The following is a 24510-nucleotide window of genomic DNA, read 5'->3' as shown; positions in this document are numbered from 1 at the left end:
AATAATGTTAAGTTTTTTTAAATATATTTTAAAATTATATCCTCAAAAACTAACTCATCTCTTGCCTTCATTCTATGCTGATATTTTAAGTATTTTAACTTTTTGAATTATTTATGAAGATGAAAAGCTATCTCACTTTGAGTTAGAGGGTAAACAGAGCATTTAAGATAAATGTGTTCAGCTGATAAGTTATATAAAAGCAAATTCTTTAAATATTCTGAGTTTTTTAAAACTTATTTAAACAAAAGACCCTTTATTTCTTCCTAACTCCCCACACTGTCTCTTTTTCTAAGTTAAGCACTTGTATTTCTGCCCCATCATTGTCTGTGGGGTGATGAGATTATTCCCCTAACAAGGCACTACATTCTGACTGTTACGCTTCAAGTTGTCTGATGACTCCAGCCGTGTTGTCGTTTAAGCTGCTGACTTATTTTTAGCTGCCTCAGTATTCCTTTTTAGGCCAATTTCTTAGGAAGAAAGCCTTGTTCAGAATGGAGTATGATTAAAGGTCACAGAGGGATTGCTTTTTTTTCCAGTTTGGTAAACCCTGTAACTTGTGTATGGAATCATCTCTGAACCTAATTAGAGAACATATCAGGCATAAGACCAAAGACAGAGTCTTTTTCTGAGAAGTGGAAACTCTTCTCCTATTTTGTGGTTCCAGAGCATCTCTAAGTCTGCACTTAGTCATTTATTCATAAAGGAAATATGGCCACTGGAGAAATACGCAAAAGCAGACACTCATGGAGAATAAATAAAAATCACCATAATAGTGTAGTTACAGAGTGTAACAAGTGATTTCAAGTTGAAGTCAAATCTATGTTTCTGTTACTTAAAGTTAACATTTTAACTTTAAATGGATACTGTCTAGCTGCCTGAACCTTACCTTGATTATCAACTCTAATCATCATCAATACAATTAATGTAGAAGACAAACATTTAACTTTTTCATGTTTTGAGGATTCAATTTGACATGTAAAAAAGACAACCGATTGTGAACTCCCTCTTAGCTTACCATAGATGTCAGGTTTCTGAATGAAGAAAACAGGAAGCTTTTTCACTTTGAAAGAACATTATTGTTTTTATATTTACATAGTGGGCACACATTAATCCTTATATTCAAAGTATCCACTACTTTACTAGAGCATCAATACTTGTTTAAATGTTCTTTTCTCCTCACTGTAATTCAAAAGATTAGCAAAAAAATATTTGGAAATCATTTACTAAATCTACACTTAAATTAAAAGAATTTAATTTAAGTGTCCTTAAGTTAAATTCCTCTAAAGGAATTTAAAGGTGTTGTTTTCATGTCTGCACAGTAATTATGCTCCAAAGGACATCATAAAAAATATTAAGAACAAGCTCCAAATTTGTGAATGAATGAAGAGAGAATATGACATTTCTGTAATAGAATCAGTTTTATTTTTGAAGAATCTGCAGGCTTTATTTTTTTTAAATTACACTCCTTTGCTTGCAAAAGAATAAAAGGAAAGTTAGTTAAATTATTATTGTTTTAAAGATGCAAACTGATCTAATTTAAAGTTCAGTTCAGTTCATACTAAACACTCACCTTTTTAGAGTTGCTTATGAATAATATTAATTGGAAGATATATCAATATGATGGCATTTGACTAAATGTAATATTTATTGCTGTTTTATAATTAGTTATTATGTTTTTATGGTGCAAAGCTGTTTGAACTACCTCGTTGCTGAAATGTGCTATAAAATAAACTTGACTTGACTTGACTATTGAGCTCATGCTCATTGTGTAACATCACCATGACAACCATGTTTTTGTATGCACCATGACAACATTGAGGAGCAGGAACCATCAATAGAAAGGTACTTTTACTGAAATTCTTTCCCTCCTAATAATGAAATAAATATTGATTATTAGACTGAAGTCCCAGATCATTGTTTCAGGTGAGTCTTAAGTTCTTACACTTACAACTTCATGCTATTTGACTGAAACTCAAGTCCTAATGTCTGCTGAAATTTTAACAGTCTGTATCCAAAAAAAGGAAAAAAAGAAAAAAAAATCAACATTAAGAAAGAAACTGTAAAAGTAAACAATCCCTCATTTAAAAAAACAAACAAAGGAATGTCATGCCATTGTTTACATGTTCATCTTTTATTGTTCTCCATAATCTTTCATGACATACTTAGACTTTCAAGCAACACATGTAGCACTTCAAGCAACCCTGAACAAGCATAAACATGCATGTCGTTGTCTTTCAATGCACATCTCCATCACATAACTCCTCTCTCTTTCAGCTGCTCTTTTCAGTGACTTTATATTCTTACAAACATAAAACATTTTTAGGTTGCACACACTTTTTGTAAATGTACTCTGACATTTGAGTCGTAGTGTTTTCACCTGAAATGGGAACAATACCCATTTTTTCCTAAATGTACCAATGGGTCCTAGATTTGCGCTTCAAGCTCAGGTAAGCATCTGAGTGAAGGAATCTGGGACAAGAGTCTCTTAGCATCAGGAGGTAAACATGTTTCTGGGCCTCATCAAAGCAGCAACGACTTGGCTTCTTCAACGATTCCTGGATCTTCTCTCGGACGCTGTGGTCTACATTAATCTAATAGGGAAAAAAGGAAGAAAGTTTAAATTTAAAATGTGCAATTGATAAGTGCAGCTATGATAAGGTGGTAAAATGATCAATGACTTAAAAAAATGTCAGGAATAAAAGCTCTATGAAACCCTATGAAGGGCTAAAGAAAATCTTTATCTTTATTCCCAACAAAATTAAACACAAAAGCTGAGTGGCCCTTGTCCAGTGAATCCCAAATTTAAATTAAAGTTTCTGAGAATGGTGTGTCTTTATCAGCATTCTTTTTATGTAGAACTAACAACACTGAGCAAATTATTGTCAGAATTTTTCAACTGCGCTATGAAAATACTCTAAAACGAGTGTTTGTCTAACTAAAATGTGTGACTGTTTTTACCATTTTATAATTTTTTTGTCTTTACTTTATAAAACAAGAAATGCATATAAAAGCTGATTGTTTTTTTGCTGTAGACAAATGCCTAAAATGTGAAGCATGAAAAACTAACAATTTGGCTCAGAAGTAAAAGATTGTGAATAGAATTACAAATAAATGACAGCCAAGACATATGCTGGGAAATATATCTAAACATATTCTAACATTTAAAATGTAATGTAAGATGTATTTAAATGGCAATGAAAATGACAGTGAGGCCACTCCTGGCCAAGAAGGCCACTCCTCTTCTTGTCGTTCATTTTGAACTCCTGGATTACTGTCAAACTGACCTCTCTGCATGCTGCAGGTTTGACAAACTCCTCATAGATCTCCTCAGCTCTCCATTTCAGGTCTTCTGAAGATGACCTAAAGTCTTCACATGCGAGCCAGAAATCAATGTTTTCCTCACTGAACTCAGACTCCAGGAAAGACCGGAATGCTGCTCTGTACCCTTTGGAAAAGTACAGGTTAAACTCAAACAATTATTCAGTATCTTATGTAATTCCTTAATTTTTGAAAGTGTTTGGGAGGATTGTAACAGCAGATTTTGTGAAAAGTTAGAATGTCTTACTTTTATCTTTTAGCCATTTTTCCAGAGATAGGTCAAGTTTATGGTCAGTCTTCCAGCTGAAGCAAAAGTATTTATTACAGATCTTTATTGCCATGAACACAAAATATATTACTAACAGAAATAATAAAAAACTAGAAAACCACTACCTGAGGTTTGAAGGACAAGCTTCAACATTTGATTTTTGACCTGAGGACCATATGTTGTAGTTTCTCCCCCTTCGACTCAGAACAATATCAATCCTGTCATACAAATCAAATTAAATCTATGCAAAATAATAACTAACAATGAGAAAAAACATTATCATAGTCAGTATCATACTATCTGGCTTACCTTCTCGGTCGTTGTACATTTGGAAATAAATCCTTTATATCGCTAAACCGAATCTTGGAAAACAGAAGCTTGGGCATTATAACATCACTGGTATTGTCTTAGGAGAAGATCAGATGGTCTGATGGGGTTTAAGTAAATGGTGTTTAGTTTCCCCTGAGCTGGGTTATAACTTGACAGCTGTAGTGAAACACCTGTGACGTTGAGGGCCTGCTGGTGCAGGTAACGAATACCTTTCAGATAACTGTTTGGACGACTATGGATTTGTCTCAGCGGCTGTTGTTACTGAGTCACGGCGGTAAAATTCCAGTAAGCAAAGGTTAATATTTGACTCAGATATTTGAGAAAAGAAATGAGAACAAAGAACCAAGACGAAGATCGAAATGTCTAAGTATAAAAGAAAATTGATATAGAGAAGATACATAAATAATTTTTAGAAGGCTTATGAAGTGTGTTCATAAGAGAGAGATATTCCTGATAGAGAAGCCACATTTCCCGTTCCATTGCATGAGCCAGTAACCATATGTCTGGGACTATGACAGAGTGGAAGGTGGTGAATCTCATGATTGTGATTAGTGGGAGGATCGGATCAAATTTGAATTTTTACCTTCTGATGTCTTTGTCATCGAAGCGTGACGTCTGGCTGGCACTAATGACCAGAAGTGAGACAAGGAGTAATTACAGAGGAGCTTCAGTCTTCCTGCTGAATCCTGGATGGAAGTTGATTGAAAATGTTCGTTGCTATGCTGCCCTATGTTCTGTGTAAAAGTTGGTTCTTGGTGTAGATTAGAGAATCTCTCTCAAACTGTACAAAATGGAGATTTTACATTTTATTTGTAATAGAGTTTAGTAGTGTCATGATCTTTGGGTGTTTGTGATTTGGTTCTCTCTTATGTTTTGTGTATGTTATTTTAGTGTTACCAATGTCTCATTTTGAATGGATTTTCTCATTTTATTTTTGTGTGATTAATAGTTCATTATGTGCCATCGTTCAACTTTCTTTATTAATTCATTTCCTCATGTTTCCCTGGGCTCATTAAATGTATTTCTCAATATTCATTATTGTTGAATTTTTCAGATTACCATAATTTCCGGACTATAAAGCGCACCTGATTATAAGCCGCACCCCCCTACATTTTTAAAGGAAACACATTTTGTACATACATAAGCCGCACCGGTGTATAAGCCGCATGTGCCTACATTGAAACATGAGATATTTACAAAGAAAGACGGAACACAGAAAGTGTTTTTAAAGTTTTAATAATATGCAGTAGCTTTTCTTTCTGAACAGCAGCAATATAGCAAAACAACAGTAACAGGGTTGGTTTAAATAACATATGATTAAAAGTCACGGAGAGCCGTCATCCTCTTCCTCCTGTGCACTTAAAACCATGAAAGTCTTCTTCCTCAGTGTCTGTTTCCTTCTTTATCGGCCAGCTCGATTGCTTTTAACTTGAAAGCTGCATCATATGCATTTCTTCTTGCATTCTCCATGATGAGGGTCTGTTCAAGCTAATTTGATTCACGCACAAAGCACGATGTTACATTAGTCTTCCTCTACAGATATATTCCAGATGTCTCACGCGTACCTTTTCTGCTCCAGCGCCCCTACTGGCCGTTAGAAAAAAAATCATAAATAAGCCGCATCGTTGTATATGCAGGGTCGAAAGCGTAAGACAAAATAGTCTTATAGTCCAGAAATTACGGTAGTTAAGATTCCTTCTGTGTTTCTTTCCTTAGTTATTCTGCCTTTCCTCAGTTCCCTGCTTGCAATCTCCCCCAGCTCCTCTGCCTTTTGTGATCCATAATCACATTTAAACTAATTGGCTGGATTCACTCACTGCTGGATACTTAAGTTATACTGATGCTGTCACCTTGAATCCTGTCTTTTCCCTTGAGTTCTGAGTTTTTCATAGAATGCATCATTCTTTACTACTCAAAGCCTCAAAACATGACCTAAAGAGTTGTGATCATAAAAAAGCTTACTTTAGTTTGATGAACATTCCCGCACCAAGGGACAGTTAAACAGTTTTTATAATGGTCTGATTTTATTGGCTTTGTGAGAAAGACAAAATCTCCCCCCCCCCCCTCACCCCCTCTCCCCAAAAAAAGTAATTATTACTTCATATGGTTGAAATGATTAAAACTCTGCACTGGATCAAAATTACAGAAATCCCAATTTCTGTTGCTTTGTGACACAAAAATTGTATTTCTGAAAAATTTGAGTTTGTGTTTTTTGGTGGGTGTTTTTGACATATGTGTGTGTGCCCTTGTATTTGATACAGTTTAAGAACCATAAAGCATAAGGACCATTTTCCTAGCATATACTATGTTGTGGAGACTGACTGCTCCTTATAGTGCCATAAGCCATGGGCTCCCTAAGAAAAAGTGCTGTTTTTGGGTCAGGGGTTAGGTTTAGGGTTTGGTTGTGAATTGAGATTAGCTTAGGTTAGGACAAGTGAAAATTGAAAGACACACACTATGTGTGTATGTGTGTGTGTTTAGTTTTTAAGAATACCCTCGTGGGGTTTTACGGTCAGGCATAGTAAGTTTGTGGTTAGAGGAAGGCTGGTGGGTTTATTTCAAACTTCCCCCTCTAGAGAAACAGGAGCAACAGCAGATGTATACATGAGACCGTGGACTGTACATTTCATAAGCCGACGCCCTTTATTTTGCACGCTTCACAGAACAGTACTTTTACACATGTACATGGGAAAGTTCAGAGTATGCAAATCACTTAGGGCACATGTTGTCATTGTGAAAATGTTCATTGAGTTTGTGTTTCTGTCTTAAACTTAAATGATATCTTATTTTTACATCATATAAAACATGAGATGATAGTCTGATGTCAGAGTTATTGAGACTGACTTAACATTCATTATGACAAAAAAAAAATATAGACAAAGTTTTCTACTCTTATTTATTTATACATTTTAGCAACTATCTTCCTAAAGCAGGAAGATACATACATACATAGAGATTGGTAGTTCTTGCCTGGTGCCACCCCACACACAACCTAACACAATTCACTCAAAGTTGCAAAAAATAACTACTCTCACCTACAATGATCATATTGTCCAGTTTGGCTGGCTATTCCCATTTTGTCTGTTGGAATCTTAAAGTCCCAAAGGATTTTAACTCAGCCATTCTCAAATCACCACTTTGGACTGTGGGAGGAAGCCAGAGTATCTGGAAAGAACCACGCATGCACAGGGAGAACATGCAAACTCCATGCAGAAAGACCCTGGGGTGGGAATCGAACCCAGGACCTTCTTGCTGCAAGGCAACAGCTCTACCAACTGTGCCATTGTGCAGCCTTGCTGTGATAGGGTTGCACCTTCTTCTCTTCCAGTTTCCATTATTTGAAACATTCACCAAGAACTTCATCTCTTTTAGCCATCTCCTTGATGTATTCCTGGATCTTGAATGTTTCATCTGATGCTCACTTGTCCTCTGGTTCCGTCTGTGCACTCAATGTACAGGTTGCGGAAAGTGGATTTGGGGTGGAATCCACCATACATGGTAAGCAGCTTTCATGTTTAAACATCTGTGGGTTGAATTTCCTCTCATATCCAAGCCTTACACCACAACCTGCAATTAGGACTGTCTGTCACAAGCACAGAAAAAAAAATTCTAAAGTCCTTTGAATTAGGAAAGAAAAGTCAATTTATTCTGTTTTCCTGATTTGCTATTTATTTTTCATTCCAATTTTTTGTGCAATTTTTAACATTTCTATTTGGCCTTAGGAGAAAGTAATGCTTGGTGTTTTCAGGGATAGAAGTTGATTTGTCTTGAATAAATTCAAATGCACAAAGGTTTTATTTCTTGCAATAGGCCTGGTATTGTATTTTTATAGCCTTTAGGTTTGAGAAAAAATGTTATATGGAGACACTGAACAAAAAGCTGTGCCATGAGATCCACAATTTGTGGCCATTTTAGCTGCTGGTCCTGGCACCAATAGTTAGTATAGCGCCTGTTGCTATGTTGTGCACCCTCTGAAACAACATCTCTCATATTTGCATAAAAAATTCAGACAAGGAAATGTGTGTAACAAGGAAAGAAAATACAAAAAATAAATGAATTAATATGAGAAAATGAGAGCCAAATTTATACAAAAAATGCATGTATCTAAGAACGGGTTCTACGTTGAAAAACACAAACAGGGTTTCAAATGGTCAACTGATATTGCAAGTGGGATGTTCCTGTCATAGTTGGGAGTGCAGACAAACTTCTTTTGATGTGTCAGTTAGTCTGAGTCTTTAAAGAATTGAAGATTATTCAATGGAAAAACACAAAAATGAACAAATGACACTATGCATCACCAAAAAAGGGCATCCTGTCACATTTTGGAGCTCTTCATACTCTGGTTTAGATTAACAATGTGATAGTTTTTCTATATCTTGTTCTAAGACCTGTTTGCACCAATTATTCTAAAAATATCTGGTTTTCAATCAGTTTTCCAGAGTGAATGTCTAGTTTCCTATGACTTAGGCCTGTTGTGATAGATATGTCTAAGATGGCTGAGAATATACACAAGCATACTTTAAGCAGCATCCACTTACCGAGTTTGCAGAAATCTTTTCCATTTTCAACACCTGGCGTTTAAAGGAAACAGGCTCACCACGGTAACTTAAGGACAATCCAAAGCTGCTAACTTTTGCAGGAAGTTAAAAGCTAAAATTCCACAATGCATGTGTCAGAGAAAATGGAACAAAGCTTTCACTTTTTGTCTTAAAATAGCAACTAAGATGTTACAATTTTTTAAAACTCTTATTAAAAGTTTGGTTTACATGACTGAATCGTGACTTATGTGGATCACAAGTTGTAGTCATAATTTTGTAAAACCTTCATGAATCTTCATTGATTAAAAAAGGATTCATATAGTACATAAGTCAAAGTCAGGCAATGGCAATGAATGACAAACACTGTAATCATGGTTGATAAACTGGTTTTCTGGAGTCAGATCCTCACTGACAAGATAAACATGACATAATGCTGTGGCACTATGCATAGCTTACGTGGTGTGAAGAGATCAAACCAGTTATGTTTGTTTTTATAGAACCAATTAGAAACCTGCTCTATCTCCAGCTCCAAAACATGCAAAAGATAAAAAAGGACAGTAACAGTAAGCCTATTTGCTGAGTCAGTCTGTGTTTTGAAGTAAAATCCCTTTATCTGTCACTTTTATTTTATCTGTAAAACCTACATGTGAATAATTGACTGCAGGAATTCCAAATATCAAAGCTTTACCTTGTTATCCTATATTTTCATCCACATTTTCTGGATGAAAATGTGGATGCCTTTTAGTCACAGAATTATGGGGACTCTGGTGCCAATTCCCATTGGTCAGTGGGAAAACAGGTGAAATACATCTGACAACCACTAACAATTCAGACATTTATGCCTCCAGGCAATTTAGAGTGGCCAGTTAATCTAGAAATCTAAAGATCTTTGCAATGTACCGCAATGATAAGGCTGATAACTTCTTTTAAAAAAGATGTGCACGTTCATTCATTGTCAATCCAGTGTCAACGACTCATCTAGCTTGAAAATTTCAAAATTTCTCAGCAACATGCAGAAGGCTGAGAAGCTTCTATGAATGCAGACTTTATGTTTCTCTTGCTATTAGCTGTAAACCTATGGCTTTGCAACAATAGTCCTGTACATCATGAACCATAAAATACAAGTTGGCTTTGTTTCTTAAGGAAAATATTTGTGATGACATCATCCACTATTATGTTTTGGAAACATGTCATTCAATGCCATTCATTACACTAGGAAAGGCATGAGGAAGGTACAAGATGGACTATTTCTATTTTCTGATACTTGTTCTGATCTCATTGTTCTCATATCAGTTGTCGTCACTGTTTTTCCACTACTGAATCAGCGCTTCTGTATTTGATCATTTCTGTTTTGTTTCATATCTTCAAACAAATCGTAACGTCAACATTTTTAAGCCTACTTAATGTTATCATCAGAGTTGGGTAATAAATTTACTCAGTTACTTTTACTTGAGTAACTTTTTGTGGAAAAAAAATACTTCTAGGAGTAATTTCTTGGATGAATTTTTATTTTTTGTTGAATGAAAACATGCTGGAACTACATTTACTTGAGTACAATTTGTGGCTACACTCCCCACCTCAGGTTGTCATACAGGTTCTAGCAGGGCTCTAGCTCTAACCTTTTCTATTGCTTCCACTGGTGGGCCTAACTTTTTCTAAGTGCACCAGGACAAAATTTAGATGCACCTAAACTGTCACGTATTTGAATACTTATAATAATGTTAAACGTGACAGGGTTTAAACCCTGTCACGTTTAACATTATTATACAATACTTACATTTATATAAGTATTGAATACTTATAATGCTTATTATAAGTATTCAAAAACCTTAAACCTTAATGTGCTCATAATTTACAAGCAACGCTGCTTTGCAAAACATTTAATTACTTGCCTAATTAGTAGCCCTGCTACTTGCATTAAGTGTCATTATGGTTGTTTGTGTACCTAAAAATAAATGCAATAATTAGTTTTCAAAAAGTTGCCCAACTGCTACTAACAATAGAAATTTCCAAATAACTTCTCCCAGGTAAGGATCATTTACAAGATGAAGAACATGAAGCCATTTTGAACTTTTGGTTCATTAAGTGTTATTATGGTTGCTTGTGTACCCAAAAAATGCAAATGAGTCTTAATAAATTTGCCAGTGGTACTAAAAATAGAAACTCATTGTTTCACAAGAACAAGAGTATGAAGTAACTTTGAATAGGTTCTACACAAAAGATTTTGAAGAATGTTCTATAAAATGTTTGTTCATAAGTTTTCAGGCACGTTGAACTTCTTAGACTTTCAAGTAACAATTTCTCTGCCACTAACAGCGTGAAGGAACAAAGATAGACATCTGACATGCACAAGCTCAAGCAGATGGCAATGTAGTGCCTTATCAAGATTATTTTTTTCTTTTGACGTCAGATGTGTGGTTATTTTTAGACTAATACTTTATGTACACTTTAACTTCTAAAACAAAGCTAGAACTTTAAAATCCAAATTCTATTTAATAAGTGAAAGTTTAAAAATAAAACTAAACTATTAATTAATGATGTATACTTTGAATTTAAATAAACTTACAACCAATCAATGATTTAACCTCATAGTTAGCCTGTTGAGTGACATTTTAAATCATGAACAAAATTGTGAGATTTTGGTCCCATTATAATATAACACATCTACACCCTAACCGACAAAGAAATATGTTTGTTGGTTAGGGTTATATACACCTATTTCCAAAGCCTTGCAAAATAACTTACCATTTTGTCATAGTAGGAACACAAATTGGAATGTATTTTCTTGAGTTTTATTGTGATAAGCATTCTTTTACATGTCATCCATAGCCGAGTTAACTCAGTGAAACTTGGAAATGTAGGTATTAATTTCTTTCTATGATCCACAGAAAAGGGAAAAACCGAAACCACTTTCTCTTGCTATGTTATGGTAATAATATTTAGTGAGAAAAGTAAAGAGAATGATAAAATATTTACATATTTACATCGCACTGCCGGATGGAAACAAGCATTTTAATATTGTCCCGGATCTGAGCCAACAGTAATGCGCTTCCTCAGTATCACTAAAAATTTCAGTTTTGTTGCCATAAAAAAATTTCTCTTGTGAAGCTAGAATTGCAACATCCACGAAGAACTACTTCACTCAGTACTATTGTGAGAAAGTTGATTGTTGAGGATGCAGCTCTGGAAGAATATTGCAGAGGCAAATAATTACTATCAGGGTTTAATTTGCATATAGAATTATTTTTCACAAGTCTGTCTCAATTTAAACTGGTCTATGTTGAGACTTCCACACCATCACATCACAAGAATGAAACAGCAAAAATATAATTGTAAATACAGAAATAATATAGTAAATCTAAGCACTTATCAACAATTATTTAATGCAAAATTAGTCAAGTCAAGATCAAATACACAAATATATACCCACTAAGACCATATTTTAGCTTCTACGTGACCTAATCTTAATGTCTTCTTAGCATCTTTTCCCTGTTTTATTGCAAAAGATTTTTTTTTATCTTCCCTTTGTGTTTCATTGTGAGGTTATGAATTCCAACAGTGTAAAATACATAAACTAGACATTTATGAACTGACAGGTCTGAACATGTTCATCAAACAAAATATTGAGGCCAGACAAGAAATCTAAAGGATCTTACTGTGAGCTTTAAAGTGTCTAGAAAAAAAGAGTGATGCTCTAATCTTTCATTAAATGGTAACTAACCCGTGGCATATTTACAAAATCTTTAAGCTCCTCTCTCACGATAAAATGAGGAAGAGGATCCTTGTGGTATAAGGGTGTGACGCGGTTGTTAAGAAAATCAGTTTCCTGATGTCATGAGGTTCATAAAGAAAAGTTTGAGGCAAAGTCTCGGAAGAATCATTCATATCTGGGAGGAGAGCAGTAAGTCAACCGAAAGAAAGGTGTATGGGCCCGAAAAAAAAAAACTATTTCCAAGTCATTGATCTGAAAATGTTCTGCAATGAATTTTGAAACTGGAAAACCTACTTCCTTTCAATAACTTAGCGACTGTACAACGTTACACTCTATTCTGCTCCCAGAAGGTGTCCAAAATGAAAATAGAAAACCCCCTTGATTTCCTGTAAAAAGGTTTCATTACCAAATAGAAATTATAATAATTCTGTGGTAATATTTGTTTCACTCAGTAATTTTCTAAGAAGCAACTTCTGCATCCTGTCAATATGTCCCTAACATGAAAATTTCCCTTGAGTCTGAGCAACATCCCCCTTTCATCAGTCAACTGTATAGCATCAACTTTTGTGTCTTTTCAGAAAAGCTATTGTGACATTAGCCTTACATAATGATGGAAAGTCATGATATATTTCAACAGTAGATGCATGATGGACTGACAGGATGTGGGTTTTGAGAGAAATTTAAGACTCATAACAGATGAACAGAAAGAGCACCATAGGCTGTTGAAGAACAGCAGTTTCACTTTTGTTTACACAAATAAATTGAAAAAAATGTTTGTGAAAAGCCAGAAAATGCATTATTTCCAGGAATATGAAGATAGGTTGATGGTTTCCGTTTTGCAAAAAAATGTTCTTCTAGTTTTTTTGAAAAGGAGTAAAGATTATTTTCACTTAACATGCATATTACTAGACAAGTCTGAAGAAACCCTAAGAAACAGACGTCAAGACAGAGTTATGTTGATAAAATATGAGCAGACTTTAACATATAATTATGTAAATGTAAAAACAGAAAATCAAATGTTATAAAACGAAGCAGAGAGATATTCTATATGGCTTAAGAGAGTCCGTATTTGTACATAATAAAAACAAAACAAAACTGGGCGCCAATAGTCCATGGTCTTTTTTTCAAAATTTACAGAATGGATAATTGCAATTTTACTCAAATTAGAATTATTGTCTGTCTGCTCATGTGTCTGTGTGCTCTGCTCTTGCTTGTCAGGGCGAAGTGGTGGCTAATCTGATACGCTTGGCTTATCTTTCATCAAAGATAACACAGAGTTAGCTAAAACTGGTGCCACGTCTCTGTGGATGACTCAGATAAAACTTACTGGTATCTGAATCATCAGACAACATTATCATCTACTTGAAGAGAGAGTTGTCATAAAAGCAGTGGCTGCTAGTTTTGGTTTATTATCGTGGGAGATATTACATTTTGGGTCTTTTGCAACCACCTGAAAATCATTTCTGTGCCACTGCCTGAGGATTGCTGCATGTTTACATGTATTAGCCAACAGGATGATGCACCAAGTCACAAAGCTTGAATCTTCTCATGCTGGTTTATTGAATGTGACAATGAGTTTATTGTACACCAACAGATTTCAGTCCAATAAGAAAACCTTAGGAATATGTAGATGAGGGTGACAACTTCCCTATGCAGTCATATCATTCTACACTAAAGTCTTTTAAAGAGTGTTCCCAACATGCTAACAGTGTCACTACTAAAGTGGTTATTCAGTGTGTAGCACAGGTTCACCTGAATTCTTCTACAAGCAGGTCCAGTTCATACCCTGTTGTATTTCAGTTCCAAATAAATCAATCTAATCCAGTTTATTGCAATGCATTTCAATTGTCAAATTCAGTTGATCATAAGTTGCCAGAATAAACAGTTTTCCATTTAAGAAAACCAGCAGATGGCATCAAAGTTACTCAAGCAAGGCAAAGGGATCTTGAGTTAAAATTAAAATTTATCTGAAATCTGTTACATGAACTATTTTATAATCTTAAGAAACATATTAATGTATTTATTACCTCTGAAATGTTTTAACATTTAGAATGCAAGAAAAAAACTGTTTAGCATCTGTCATGTAGTCAGATGAATCATCTGCCCAGTAGTGTTCTTTCCTAGGTTTTTGTTTTTCACAGAACAGAGACATGATGGGGGAAGCTGAGATACAGATAGCTCTTTTTTCTCACCATAGTGGAAGTGAACAAAGGATATAAATTTCAGGAGTAAACAATCAAAAATAAACACTGAATGATCACATTTATGCTACTTCTTTTTAAAGGACGAGGCTGTTTTCTCATATGTATACCATACCATACCATACCAGCTTTATTTATAAAGCACTTTAAAACAACCACAGTTGATACAAAGTGCTGTACAATCCAAAAAACACAACAAAATAAGAATAATTATAATTAAAAGTAGTTTAAAAACAAAGACATACACTTTAAACTAGATCTCACTGGTGTTGAAAGCCAAGTTAAATAGATGGGTTTTAAGACGAGCTTTAAAAGTGGACAGAGAAGGGGCCTCTCTGACCTGCAAAGGTAAGTCATTCCATAATTTGGGGCCCATAACAGAGAAAGCCCTGTCCTATGGTATGTCCTATGGTTGTTTACATTACATTGCTTTATGATGTGTGCCTCTTTGTGATCATCTATTGATAATGCTAGAGAGAAGCTGATCCAGACTGGCAGGGGTGGAAAATGTGCGTTGCAAATGTTTCACCAGAAGACATTGTGGAAGTGAAACAGCTTTTGGTAGCTGAGGGACGTGAGGCCGAGTCAGATTCAGGGGAAGTCAGACTGTCATGCTGTCCTTGAATAAAAGTTGCTGCTCTGAGCGTTACATCCCTCGATGTCTTTCACTTTGCTTCTAACCCCTACAAGCAAAGTCAGACTAACACACCAGTCTGAGAGTTGTCTTTGTCAGTGAAACACATTTTAATTACATTGTAATAACATTTCATTAATGACTGGTAACTTGCTTATTAGTGTAGCACAACTGCGTCTTTACAATCAAATGTGGATTTCTTTCCAATTTTAAGCCTCAGTACCAAATGTACAACTAATTTCTTTAATTTTCCACATAAATGCAAACACTAAGTCACCCTTCTTGAAGTGAACACCTAATCTTATTATGTTTAAGGTTAAAAAGCAAATCAGACTGTGTGACATGTGCTGGTGAAATTTAGATTTTAGAAAAAACTATTAACCCACTCCCGTTCCCCCCCAGAAACTTAAATCTTCTTGCCTGCTTGTTTCTTGAAGGCTAGTGGTTGTCTCCATCTAGTGGTGAAATATATTGTCTTTGAAATTGAAAGTATTTTCCCTCAATTTCAATTCTTTGTGCCTTAATAACAAATCATAGAAAAAAAATACTAATTGTTTTCAGAATATGTAACAGGCCTTTTTTTTCCCCCAAAGTAAATAATTAATTTAATTTGCATATCTAGCAGAGTTAAGTTATGCAAGTTTATTATTAAACTGTCTATACAATACCAGAGGATTAAATGTTTACAAACAGGGGAATTAAAGAGCAAATAGATAAATAAAGTTAAGATTTTTGTATAAAATTCTTATTTTTTAAAGAAGTTAATTCTTACATTGCAGACATGTTATTAAAATTTTTGATTTTCTTTCTTTTTTTAACCACAATAAGCAAACATTGCTTTCTGTCTGAGCACTGAAACCACAGAAAACAATATGTAGGCAGTCATTTATATTTTTATTTTATTTTTTGGTTTTTGCATCAAACCACCTTATGGAAAAATGTCAACTAGAATGAAATTTTTTTTGGATTATTACTAATGTTATTAAAACCTAATCAGATTTATCTTTTGACTCACTTTTTTGCTCAACAAATAATATTTATTTTCATATATCATCTACAGTAGCGCCAAAATTACACCGCAGATGAGTGATATTGCATACTGATTAAATAGACAGACAGACAACTTTATTAATCCCATTATTTCAATGCAATTTTCTGTTTTGGTCTTTTTGATTATCCTTTTCCCTTAAATGCAACTAATACTGCATTGTTACCAACCACCCAAACATACCCATGACAATACCGCACTCTAATGGTACTAATGAGTAACGCATATGGGTGCGTTGGGCTGGACATTGTATGGAACATACTCTGATTGGCTAAGTGGTGTTCATTTTTTCAAGCCTATTTGAATGCAGTCCTGACCGCACAATACTCAGACAACAAAACACACCAGTGGTGTCATCTTTTTTACGTCTGAACAGTTCTGCCCACATGAGACAAAACTGAGCTGAGCAGCAGGCCCATATTGCAGGTGGTTTAATGTTATTGCTGACCTCGAGTTATTTTAAATCTTGCTTACTTTGTAAGTTATCATTCCCATAAGCTTTTTAGAACAGTAGAGTGATACTCTATAGAACTTTGCCTCTTTGCACCAAAAACTGATCAGGGGAAAATTGAAAACACAACACAGATTGCTTTAATTATATAGTGTCTAAGCCATGTATTCATCATAAAGATTAAACCTATGAAGCCTAAAATTGTTTCAGTTCTTATATTAACATGGTATAGTGCAAGTGTCAAAAGATGAGAAAATTGGCAAACATTTAGATGTTACCAGTAAAAAAGCTTTGATTTCAGTGCTCAAGGTAGCATAAAATATTTATTCTGAAAGTTGTAGGAAGGCTGTTTGATTTTCCTTCTTTTTGTGCACGTAAATGCTTGCAGCACACAGACTTGAAGATAGCTGCAACAGAACGACTGCTGGGTCCTTAGATTCTCTAGAGATAATAGAGAGAAAAATCTCCTTCAATTCTCCTATATCTGTATAGCTGGTGTATTAAAGCACCAAAATTCTGCCTCAGGAGGAGTAAATCTTTAGTATTCTCTGTAGCTCAGACAGTGTAAAGTTTCCTCCTCCCCAGCAGGAAAGAAAGAACAATTTGTGGTAATCAGCAAAGACTTGGTTGCCTTATCACAGATCCTCTGCAGGCTGCACCTCTACATGTCCCTGAGCCCAGAGTCCAGGGGCATTATCTCCACCTCAGCAACTCCCACTGCCAACATGCTAGGGCTTTGCTCCATCTGAGCTCCTCTTCTCTGCCCCATTCATTCATCTATACTTCCTCTGGTTTTTATCCTGCTGTGCGTTTTCCTTCACCTGGTTGTTGCTCCTGTGCTTCTTTCCTCCGCTTAAGCTTTTTAATCCAAGGTTTTTTTTCTATCACTTCTCCCATTTCTTAATGCTCTTACGATGCATTTTGTTATAAACTCTTCATATTCTTTCGCTTATAATTGACTCAGACATTCCTGCAATTTATTATCCGTTTTCTACTACTTTCATAAATTCTCTTTACTAGTCTGATAATCATTGTCTCAGTTCTTTCTTTAGCTATGGTTCCGCTTGTATCATGTCCTGTCTCCCTTGAGTAAAAAAGCCACGCTCAGTTTAGCCAAGGACAAAAACACAACCAGACAATGCTGGACCAATTAAACAGAGAGTGCAGGGTATTTCACAGAAACCCTTGGCCAGGGTGAAAACACTCTATGGTTTTGCAAATTCTCTGTATACTCAGAAATTATTTTAAGGATGCATCATGGAGTAGTTTGTATTCTTAAAATATTAAAACTTATACTTTCTTGAAAATACAAAAAATATGTGGAATAGAGGAACTAACGGGTTTTAGATGTGATGGCAACAGCAATTTTGTTAAAATTATTGAGTTGGCAGAAGATCTTGCAACTAGTTGTAGCATCATAAGGCAAACAAGGTTTCTGATTGTAAAACTGACGTAATTTTGGAGAGACTGGTGACCTGTCCAAGATGTACCCAGCCTTCCGTCCGAAACATTGGCTAGAGATAGGCACCCCTCCCGACTAGTTGAAAAAGTAGTTGAAAAAGAATATTTTAACACAAGTATTTTGGTTTGATTCTACTACTTTTGTACACAGATTAAATATCTCTTTGCTTAATAGTCTTTGTAAAATAATAGCCTAGGTTGTGCCATGCTCTTGCTCTTGATGAATCAAGGTTAAAACTTGACTTAGGGAGATAGTCCAAACTCACAATACTGTTTTACAACCTAACTTTATCCCTGAGCTGGCACAACTTAAATGCTCTTTGTTGTCTAATGGTCAGCAGCAAAGCACTGAGGCATTGCGACAACAGTAGTATTTATACTGAGATTTAATGACACACAGGTGGACTCTGTGTACTGATTAGATGACTTGAAAGGACATTTTTTTACTCTTATTTTTGTTTATAAACTATATTGTTTGTGCAGATGCAATACTTTTCAGATTTTATTTGAAAAGCATGTATCCTATTCTTTCTGTATCGTAGTTATGCTACTATATGTTGGCTTAAGAAAAACGTCATGATCTTGACAAAAGTGGTCATATTCAATGTTTTTCAAAATCAATATGCTTAATAGTTTAATTTAAAGCCTTCTGCTAATTTGAAGTGTTGATTTTCTGAAAGATTATATTTCAATTGGCCAGTATGGGAATTGAACCCATGACCTTGGCGTTATTAGCACTACACTTTGATTAGCTGAGCTAACTGGCCATATACAATGTTGAGTTTTCATAGATTCAAATTAAAATATGAAAGAAAATAATGGTGGCTGTAGCACCACAAAGAGTGAATAAGGTCCAGAGCTCTGAATGCTTTTCAAATGTGCTTTTTTGCAACATTTTGAACAAAATTACACATTAGAAACTGAAACAAGTGCACCATTGTGTAGATTACTTCATAATCACTGATTCGGACCTTTCTAACCTCTGTGCATTGTATAACCTTTTCTGTCCACATTTAGACATTTTGCTTGATCCTTATTGTTTAAGCACTTTCTCACGGCTTTGCCTTTAAGCTTTTCTTATTTCTCTTGTTCTTTTTATGCAAAAAATCTGAGTTCTGTCTTAAGAAATATTATAATCTTTAGTCACTTAAAGCAGGGAACCTTTGCGGGAGCAGGTTAGTTTGAATAACAAATCTATATTTTAGACAGTTTTTTAAAGCAAAGAGCATGGGTTTTACCTCTGTTGTTAAAATTCTTGACTTTTCATAAGAAGGTGAGGCGTACTGATTGGGAGCGGTGTTCAAAGCTGAATCTATAATCTTAAAGCACACTTCACAATATTACTTTTTTCTCTTTGAAGTAGAACTTACACTCTCGATCTCATCCAAATACTTAAGCATTAAGCCTTTTATGAGACATTTACAATTCATGAGCTTTGCATTTATGATGACTTTTGTGCATTCATCTCTGTTTGCATAGCTTAAATGTTGGAGACATCTACCAGCTCTTGTGAAAAGCTGCAGAATCCTTGAGTTCCTTCTGGGTTTTGTTTGTTATTTTTGCCTTTTGTGGAATGTAAGATTAAAGTTTAAAGAATGTGAATACGTAAGGTATGGGATTCTGTTTGGAATGCTTTATACATCAGTAAGAAATGCAAGGTAGTCGAAACAGAGAAAATATTTGACAAAAAACAGGCAGATTTTCAAACACACTCATGATTTAAAACTTGCATACTGATGGCGCCATGACATTGTGTTTGCTGCGTCTGACACATCACTTGCTGTTTCTCTTGCACTTCTGTGTGGCATAAAATAAAATACAACAGGGCATCAAAAAAATCTCACGGAAGGATCTTGCTTATAAGAATTATGGTAAAGTTTGAAAAAAAAAAATCTGGTGATGAATACCCTGCTCAATATATTGTCTTAAAGTAGGCAGACCTACACATATTTTTTTAACAGAATTGCACAGGAAGGCAGTGACCAGGCAACTAGAACATGAAAGTGTAATGAATAATGTACAAATATATATATTTTTATTTTAGGTGTTACTCATTTGAGTATTGGGCTACTGTGTTTTTCAAATTGGTAAAAAGTTATTGTCTGTGGTTTAATCAACTACATTCCCAGTGACCTTTGCTTCAACCTTTAAAGCAGCAATTTTTTTAAATACACAGCCTGCATAATTAGAAGAATTATTTGCTGATTTAACAATTTACACATTTTTCACTTCTAATGTTGCCTGTGTCATGTGACCTTCTTCATTTTTCTCAGATCTCATGGTCCATATTTCCACTAACTTGGCAGAAGTGCCTGCAGCAGACTCTTTTTGCTTTTAAGCTTTTGAAGCAAGATAGCAGCTTTTTCAGAAAATGTTCTCAGTAACTTGAAGTACACTGTAATGTAAATTAATGAGTCATTATCAACAATTCATATCAAAACAGAGTAAGCACTGAGGAGTTAGCAATGACGATTAGTAACAAAACAGCAAGACATCAAGATCTGATGTTTCTTTTAAAAACTGTATCTTGTGTTGTCTCACACATTAGAAACGATTTATAAGATTTGTTCCTTCCATGCAAGACGCCAAAAAAATTATCCTTTAACTTTCTGAATTTTTTGTACACCTATATGCAAACAGTAACTGTTTTGAGTTTTGCAGTAAAAGGCACGTTTAATCAAGTTAACATAATTATTTTGAACTTAAGATGTAACATAAATCTAAATGTGAAGATTTTGTTTCTAATTTAGCCAAATTTGGCTCATTCTGGTAAAACTGACCACTAGATGGCAACAAAACGTTGTAAGGTGGTTTGAAACAAATTCAGAACAATAGTTAAAAAAGGTTAAAGTCATTTTCTAATCTAAGTCAACCCTGTTTTGCGACTGACAGTATGGAAATAGGATTCTCTAGGCAAATGCCTATTGTCAAATAATTCAGATCAGTATAGGAGGCAAAGATTAAGATATATTTTGTACAATGTTGTAGGAACAGATGACTGAAGATTGTGGCTTTATGCAATTTTGAAAAGAGCTAAAAAGAGACTGTTGACAAGTGTTGATAAGTACCAAAGAGGGAAAAAGTAAATTGTTTTTTCGCTATTTATGTTTTCTCTATGTACTGATTGGAATATATGCTTAAGTAATTTTCTAAGTATGTGAAAGGAATTCAGGATGTGAAACTGAATTATTTTTTATGACATAACCCTATTATTACTATTTTCTTCCCCTTTGTAACTGCTATAATATAAATCAACTGTCAATATGTGTCATTACTGAATGGTGACAGTTGCACTTTTCTTTCTACGGATGTTATCAAATTATTTTCTTAACATTTTTTTGCTGCTGAATAAGAGAGAATATTGTTAACTTATGTGATTTTCAACATTAGATATTAAACATGTGCATAATTCTGGAAGTTAATTAGCAGTCCCTCCAAACCAAGGACTGGCACTAAGAACCAAGAATTCTTTACTTTGTAAAATGAGGTAATATGCATGACAAAAGGGAAAGTTCAAATTTTTGTAATCCTTTGGTAACTCTGTGTGTGTTTCTCTGATGAAGTTGTGTGGTAGTGATGGGGGTTGGGACTCACAGCTCTGGGGAAAAAGCTGTCTTGCAATCTGGTGGTTTGTGTTTTGATGTTACTTTTTATGCTTTCTGGAAGCAAACAGCATAAACAGTCCATTTCCATGTGGGCTAAGTCTACAGCAATTTTTCTGGCCTTCCTCTGGATCTGCCCAGCTTCTCCCAGATGTGAAAATGGACTTCCCACTATCCCCTGTGTTGAATCACTAGGAAGGCCAAGGTCTTTCTGTCTCATGTTGTGCAGTTTCTGTACCACATTGTCATACTAAGACAGATTACTCTTTCTGCTGTGGCCCTGTAAAAGTTTTCAAGCAGAACTGAAGTGAGACTGGTCCGTTTTACCTTCCTGAGAAAGAAGAGCCTTTGGTGAGCCCCTTTTACCAGTCAGTCAGTCAGTCAGTCAGTCAGTCAGTCAGTCAGTCAGTCAGTCAGTCAGTCAGTCAGTCAGTCAGTCAGTCAGTCAGTCAGTCAGTCAGTCAATCAATAAATAGGGACAAAGTCAGGTCAGATCTTGAATATACCCTTGATCTTGTTGTCCACGCACTCTACGGTTTACTCATCTTTGGGAAGAGGAACATGTTCTATCCTTCTGTCTGGTCCACTTTGGTCTTGCTGATGTTCAGAACAAGGTTGTTGTTTACACACTACTGCATCAGGTGTTGGATGTCCTCCATTTAGTGAGTCTCATCATTGTTTGATGTGAGATCAACCATGGTGATGATATCTGCTAGCTACACAGAAGTGTTGGTGAAGTGAGTAGAGTAAGGTGTGGCTGAGCACACAGCCCTGTGGTATGCCTGTGTTCAGGAAAGGTGTAAAACATGCCCTTTTACTCGTTGTGGTCTGTTGGAGAGAAAAAAAGATCTAAATTCACAGCCATAGTAACCGAGTTGGGTTATGAATCTTCAGAGCCAGCTTATCTGGGATCATCGTGTTGAAAGCCGAACTGAATCAGCAAACAGCATCATGATTTAAATGCTGTGATGTCCATTGTGAGTTAAGCTTGAGTGCATGCTTAAGTCCTTGATGTCCAACCTACTTTTCCTTTTTAATTGTGGCAATTCTGCTGGTTACATATGCTCACTGTAACAAAATGGATTCTTAAAACAGTTAAATCTTTATGCAATTCAAGTTAATCATCCATTTAGTTAACTTAAAAACAGTAGGTGACCCCCATGGATGTTTTTATTCCCAATATATTTTTTTGTTTGAAGACACCAAAGCACTAACTGACATTTTGTTTAGCTTATTTTAGATGAGAGGCTTATTTTCATCACTGTTAGTCTGCTGTGCTGAATTTCACATCTGGTCATGCATAAAATACAGTTAGTCTGCAGTATGTAAACAAGCTAATGGCACAGATGTTTGTATGACAGCTGTCTATAGTTATCCACCTGTAAGGAAATATTTAACCTGATGATTTTGACATGACTTTGCTCAGTTGGTGAACACAAATGTTCTTCAGAGCTTATGTTTAACAAAGAGTACTTGTGTCAAATCTTCTATTTTCTGTTTTTTTTTTTTTTTTTTTTTTTTTAAGGAACACACATGGAAGTTGAAATGATGATGTATGGAGGTTCTTTTCTTTGTCTAGAGTTCATTGAGGGGGAAGTAGATCACCAACAAACAACCATTCATCCACACACTGATGCCCAAGGGTAATTTAGCTAACAATCAGGTTTTTGGACTGTGAGAGGAAGCTGAAGTACCTGGAGAAAAAAATCTTCACAAATTCTGAATAATTACTCTCCTTTTAATCAGTGATTTTACTATTGTCTCTTCATAAATTACAACAAATACACACAAAGTTGTATGAATGGAAACATCACACCATAGTCAATATAATCAGCCACTGCAGCTGCACTGGTTTTTCAAAGAAAGAGAAAGCAAATAATAATTATCCCCCTGAACATTTGGAATCATTTTTATTTATTGACTCCCAGCTGCATATGGCATAACCTGGTATTGATGGTAAAATGAGAGAATGGGACAAAAATGTCAACCACTATGGCTAACGTAATCTGAATAACAAATAATTTATCCACACATAAATTATTCATCCTTGTACAATGCAACAACAAGTTAAAAAGTGTAACAAAAGTTATGTATTAAGTTATAGTCATATATTGCTCAGATTGATGATAATACCAAAACATCTCCATATTAGTTAGCAATAGGTCATGACAGTAAACAGTAAGCTGTTTACATGGACAGCACTTTTTTTCAGTAATAAATTAATTATACTTAAAAAAATAAAAGGATGAATACCTTTCCTAGCTTAATTTTTGCCATTTTTCTTTTTTCTTGTTTCAAACATTCAAAAGAACAACATCAAAAATCCTTCCAATGAGCCTTGTTTGCCTCTTAGGTTCAGTCACTGCTCAAACAAACTGTTCTTTTACCCCTGCTTCCTTTGACAAGCAGATTTAGTTTAAACTGAGAGCTTCTTCTAAAGTGCAGAATCAATCATTCAAAGAGCCCTTGAACCAGCCATTTTCTAGATGTTGCTTTCATTGTCCTTCAGAATGTTCCAGGAGAGTTTTGTAAATCTCTGATTTCAGAAATCGAAAAAATATCATTTTCCATCAAGCTGTATGTCAACATGTGCACCCTGTCAAAGCAAGTTGACCCCAGTTGAGAAATGTTCTCCCTGATTTCTTGTGTTGTCTCAGAGTCAATCTTTATCTGTGCTGAGAAAGTAGTAACTTATTTCTATTCTGCATGCATGTTCACATTAAAGTGAACTGCAAGGCAACACCATAAAAGCTCTACTGTAAGTTTTAGTGAGGGACCAAAAAGAGAGGACTGGTGTAAAATGTTTTTCATTGTAAATGTATAAATATGAATGAAAATGCAGACTACCGACAGACAGGAAGCAAACCAGCAGTAGGGGCTGATTTGAAGTTACACAAGTGTGAGATCATTGATATATCTCTGTTCAAAAGACATACCTGTCTTTGTG

General features: G+C 35.1%; 1 protein-coding gene across 1 annotated transcript; it reads right to left on the bottom strand.

The window, feature by feature from the left end:
- Positions 1-2110: 2110 nt before the first annotated feature.
- On the bottom strand, positions 2111-4523 carry LOC122838335 (regulator of G-protein signaling 21-like). Its single transcript, XM_044128905.1, has 6 exons — positions 4500-4523; positions 3896-4013; positions 3712-3804; positions 3566-3621; positions 3285-3445; positions 2111-2591 (listed from the first exon to the last, which is right to left on the bottom strand). The coding sequence occupies exons 2-6, from the start codon at positions 3970-3972 to the stop codon at positions 2406-2408; spliced, it is 573 nt and encodes a 190-aa protein (XP_043984840.1). The 5' UTR covers positions 3973-4013; positions 4500-4523; the 3' UTR covers positions 2111-2405.
- Positions 4524-24510: the final 19987 nt, after the last annotated feature.

Source organism: Gambusia affinis, linkage group LG10 (assembly GCF_019740435.1).
Source record: "Gambusia affinis linkage group LG10, SWU_Gaff_1.0, whole genome shotgun sequence".
In the NCBI taxonomy this organism is placed as follows: Eukaryota; Metazoa; Chordata; class Actinopteri; order Cyprinodontiformes; family Poeciliidae; genus Gambusia; species Gambusia affinis.
This window is presented reverse-complemented; position numbering and strand designations above follow the sequence as displayed.

Coding starts and splice junctions, on each gene's coding strand:
- LOC122838335 (XM_044128905.1), bottom strand. CDS start 3,972: ATGCCCAAGCTTCTGTTTTCCAAGATTCGGTTTAGCGATATAAAGGAT. Junction 3,805..3,895: donor AATGTACAACGACCGAGAAG/GTAAGCCAGATA, acceptor TTTGTATGACAG/GATTGATATTGTTCTGAGTC. Junction 3,446..3,565: donor AAAATGGCTAAAAGATAAAA/GTAAGACATTCT, acceptor ACTTTTCCAAAG/GGTACAGAGCAGCATTCCGG.